General features: G+C 37.2%; 2 protein-coding genes across 2 annotated transcripts; one reads left to right on the top strand and one right to left on the bottom strand.

Annotated features, from left to right (window-relative positions):
- Positions 1-1,924, top strand: LOC128862809 (probable ATP-dependent RNA helicase DDX28). The gene is made up of 2 exons (XM_054101560.1): positions 1-956; positions 1,020-1,924. Exons 1-2 carry the CDS (start codon positions 96-98, stop codon positions 1,746-1,748), a joined length of 1,590 nt encoding a protein of 529 aa, XP_053957535.1. The 5' UTR covers positions 1-95; the 3' UTR covers positions 1,749-1,924.
- Positions 1,795-4,368, bottom strand: LOC128862808 (uncharacterized). Its single transcript, XM_054101559.1, has 8 exons — positions 3,978-4,368; positions 3,762-3,908; positions 3,560-3,712; positions 3,368-3,509; positions 2,642-3,298; positions 2,458-2,588; positions 2,301-2,406; positions 1,795-2,242 (listed from the first exon to the last, which is right to left on the bottom strand). The coding sequence occupies exons 1-8, from the start codon at positions 4,281-4,283 to the stop codon at positions 1,815-1,817; spliced, it is 2,070 nt and encodes a 689-aa protein (XP_053957534.1). The 5' UTR covers positions 4,284-4,368; the 3' UTR covers positions 1,795-1,814.
- Between the last annotated feature and the right edge of the window lie 567 nt (positions 4,369-4,935).

The following is a 4,935-nucleotide window of genomic DNA, read 5'->3' as shown; positions in this document are numbered from 1 at the left end:
GGGCGCCCTCTCTGTCAAAATGAAAGAGTTTCCCATCTTATTATCCATGACTTCAATAGTTCTGTTCATATCCTTGTATTACTTAATAATAAAAAATGTGGACAAAATCTAAATACACAAATATATCCGGTATTTTCCGTTTATATGCATCTGTGGCTGCTCCTGCAATCAAACAAAAACCCAATCAAGCTCAAACCCCTAAACAAAAGCCCCTTATCTGCTGCAAGCGGACCCAGTTTAATTTGTATGTGCCCGCTCCAGAAGGAAGTGAGTTTGGTACAATACCATTGGCGTCCAGTGGCTGGAAGCATTATAAAGCAAAAGAAGATTTCATCATATTTAACGCAACTGTAAGTAAAGCAGACATACAGGCAGAAATGCTACAAATAGAAGATTTCCTTAGTGGCACCAATGTCTGTTTGAATGATAAGTTGCTGGAAAATCTAAGTACAGATATGAAGATAAATGCCTTCACTAGCATTCAGGCAAGGGCTATACCCAAGGTGTACGACAGCCATCATGTTCTCATCGCCGCAGAGACAGGATGTGGCAAAACACTTGCCTATATGCTCCCCATTATACAACGCATAATCGAACGGAAGCAATCCTCATCACAGACACAGCAAAACGGTCGAAAGTTTAACACGCCTATGGCTATTATAATAACGCCTGGACGTGAATTAGCTACACAAATTGGAAATGTGGCACAGAAACTGTGTCAGCAAACAGGATTGCAAGTTAAGACAATATTGGGTGGAAATACAAAACGTTTAATGATCGATCCCGAATTCTCTGATGTCGACATACTTGTGGCAACCATCGGAGCTCTTAGTAAGCTCGTAACAACGGGTATTTATCGAATGGAGGCGGTGCGACACGTTGTACTAGACGAAGCCGACTCTTTGTTAGACGATAGCTTTTCTGATAAACTAGGATATTTTCTGAAGCGCTTTGCGGTATGATTAAAAATACTTTTACATATATTTGACTAAATACTAGACATTATTGTATCCCCATAGTTTCATAAAAACCATACGCAAGATGAGCACACTGTGGGTACCCAACTAATATTGGCTTCAGCGACAATGCCTACGAACACAGAGGAAATACTGCAGCGGGTGATAGATGTACAGACATTGCACGAAATTTCAAGTCCAAATTTGCACAAATTAATGCCACACGTAGAACAACGTTTTTTGCGTATGTCCAAACAAAGCCGCTCCCCCACTTTGTTAAGTTTAGTCAAGAAGAATATCGCTAAAAAGCAGCCACTCATAGTGTTCAGTAATAAAACGGCCACAAGTGATTTTGTCGATATTTACCTTAATAACAATGATGTGCGCAGTGTTAATTTGAATGGCGATATGCTTATGAAAATACGCATTGGACGCTTTGAACAATTCCAGAATGGTGAATATGATGTGCTCTCGACTACGGACATTGGCAGTCGCGGACTAGACACAACAACAGCACGCCATGTAATCAATTTCGATTTCCCACTACATGTATCTGACTATATACATCGCTGTGGACGCATTGGGCGTGTGGGTAATTTAAAATCTTCATTGGTTACAAATTTCATATCTTCGCGACGCGAAGTAGAAGTTGTGCAAAGAATCGAGCATGCAGCTCGCACGGGTGGTTTGCTGCCGGATGTTAATGCAAACATAAAAAATATTATAAATAAACGAATAATGAAGGATATGCAGGCGGCAGGCATAGAGGTTACGGAAGAAGAAGCTTTCTAGCTATCTTTTAAAGCTAAAAATATTAAAAAAAATACTTTGGTTAATATAAACTGTTATACGAAATATTTATATTCTTAGATAGTAATAACTACTGAGCGGCACAATACGTCGCTCGTTGGTTAATGGTTTGAATAATTTTCGACGTGCTATAAGTATATCATTGTGTCCACTTTGAACGACCAGCTTATTTGATTCCACATTCGGCTTCATGAGATTTGCAGCAATTTTGGATTTAATTATTACTGGACGGCACCCGGCAAACTTGAATCGTATATTACCAGCACGATTCAATTGAAGATTAGGTGATACCAAGTCGGGGAAGACTTCTTCGATTTTTGGCTTGGGCTTTAACGCTTTATTTGGATCGTCTCCATGGCACATAGCAGCAGCTAATGTACTCCACTCTAAGCGTCGTACACCAGGTTTAGAATATATTTTAAAGGTACCCATTTTCCTTCTCATGAAGCGATAGGCTAGAAACTTTTCAAAGTATTCTGTAAATCGGAGTAAATGGTTGAGACGTTTCCTCATTGTACAAAGTGAATTACTTACGAGCATAATATATCAAAAACGGCTGCAACTTATCACCTCCACATAAGAACTCTAACCATTCATAAAGAAATATGTCATCGGGTCCGTGTATAAAGACAGCACTTAGCTAAACCACATACAAATTACATATTATATGAAAATAAGAACTAAATATTACCGCAAACTCATTCCAAAGTGTATCGGGCACATTTTCTGCATTGAATTTGTAAATGAAGGGGATAAATTCACGAAAAGCATACTCCCCAAGAGCAACCAAACCTCGTACAGCGCGGCTAATATACTTGAAGTCTAAGTGAAAAATAATATTATATTATTATACTCGCAAAAAAAATATAGATCACCTCTTTCCGTAGACACACAACGACCTTCAAAAAAGCGTTGCAATCTTCTAGTAATATGAAATAAACATTCCTTTTGGAAATAACCACTTGATGCTGCCAGATGGCCAATCGTTTTACATAGCTCATCTACATGCTTCCAAGCTACGGGACTGGCAAAATAGGGAGATAATTCTGATCGCATTTCAACATCTCCCTCGCATTCATTATCACTTTGCAATTTATATACTTTCTCTTCATTCGCATTCGAACTTTGTAAGCTAAAGAGATCCGGCTGATGCATAAATTCAGTTTTCATATCTAATTTTTCCTCCAGCTTTATTTCCTCTACTTCTGTTTTTATATTCACACCAATACTTTGAGCTTCAGGCTTCGTACTCGTATGGTCTTTAATACTCTCATATGTTGCGAGCAGTTGCGATATAAGTATCTCCGATAAATGAAAATATTCCATACGTACGTTTTGCAAACGTGCATGTGAATTACATGCGCAAGAGCGGAGCAGGCTCCAGCAACGTAAACTGATTTCTTCGTTTTGTTTAAAAGCCAGAATTTCTATGATTTTAGAAAGAATAACACGATAGCAGGCGCCTAGAAAAGGTGAGAACGCCGTTTCAGAGAGCGCGGTGTCCAACTCGTCTGCCTCACCATGTAGCACAACTGGAATAAATAATCATAGATTTGTTTACCTACATATTGCCTCCTTGGCTCATAACCAATTTTGTTTACCCTTCATTAAGTTAGGTATAAATTTCTTCATCAATTCACTTTGTTTCTCATCCATTGGCCAGGTGCATTCGTAATCTGGACCACCTGGGGTTTCCATGGTAAATTCTTTTTGGTACTCATCGCGTAATTCAATAATTCTATCCTATAGAAAATTATTTTAAATTTATTTGCAACGACGTTTATTCTATTTACCGAATAGAAAAAGTAACTGCCATCATAGTCAACACGATCCCATTCGCTATCCATAGCACCCAAGGCTGGTGGCACGTCTGCGTCAGCCAATACTTCATTTACCAAGTCGTACGTTACGTTACCACCCGAATGACGTGCATAAGTTTTAATATTCTACAAAAATATAATGAAATCTGGTTTTCTTCTATATAGTACCACTTACATTCACCAATTCCCATAGCTTATATGAAACATCCTCAGCGATGCGCGAACACACTTCTGTCGACAATTCCAAATCGCTTTGATCATGTTGGTCCCAAATTATTTTCACTGAACGCCCTTCCAGACCGGCATAACTTTTCACATGAGGCTGTACAACAGTTTTATTATATTAATATACATATATCGTATATATTATGATACGAATATTGTCTAATACCTTTGAGCTGCTATTGATTTCAACATTACTAACTCCACCTCCTCCATTTGTAATGGTATTCAAAGATGTATCGAATATATTTCCAGGATTACTGGTAGTGGGTGTTGCGGAGGTAGATACAATATTATTTGTCAAAATGTTTATTTGATTATTATTCAAACTAGTCGAAGAACTTTTAACACTATTGCCACTGCCAACGGTTAATTCGGATTTCGAAGACTTTGTGCGTGATTTAGATTTTTTGTTATATTTACTTTGTGGTGTCTTAGTTGAGTTCTCTGCAGAATTTAAATTATTTGTCTTCATATTGACATAATTCGATTTGCTAAATAACAGAAACCCTGTGCAGGTACAAAAACTAAATTGTCGGACGCCAAAGTGATGCCTGAATTTTATCGAATAAAATTATTAACCTAAAACTATGTTCACATAATCAGTAATTAGCAATAAATCCACAAAATTAATCTATCCGTTCACATATGGCAGATTTCTTGCAAAATTTACAATCAGATGTCAAGACTGTTCTGAAAGGGTTTTCCCCATAGAAATTGCATCGGTGGAATATTTTGGTTTATTTAATTATTATTCACGATATAGTGGCAAGACAAGGAGAAGGAAAAGTGGAGTTAATTGCGCAATTGGCTGCTAATAATAAACAGTTTGAGGAATACCTTTTGCGATGTTTACTGAGTCTGCAAAAATTATGGCAGCAATGCGGATGGGATATTCTATATTACATTTTATAATAAGTAATAAGAGAAGAAAATGTTTATGGGCAGACGGTTTTTTCTGTCAAATGAACCCATACTTAATAATATTCAACAAAAATTTTATTAGAATTCGTCTACAGACTTGTTTTCTTTGCCGGCGTCCATTTCATTTAGCTTTTATTTTGATGTTTCTCTTACATTCGTAATAATAATTATCGAAAACACAGGGTTATAATCTAGAATTATTT

This window comes from Anastrepha ludens, chromosome 5 (genome assembly GCF_028408465.1).
Source record: "Anastrepha ludens isolate Willacy chromosome 5, idAnaLude1.1, whole genome shotgun sequence".
NCBI classification, from domain to species: Eukaryota; Metazoa; Arthropoda; class Insecta; order Diptera; family Tephritidae; genus Anastrepha; species Anastrepha ludens.
This window is presented reverse-complemented; position numbering and strand designations above follow the sequence as displayed.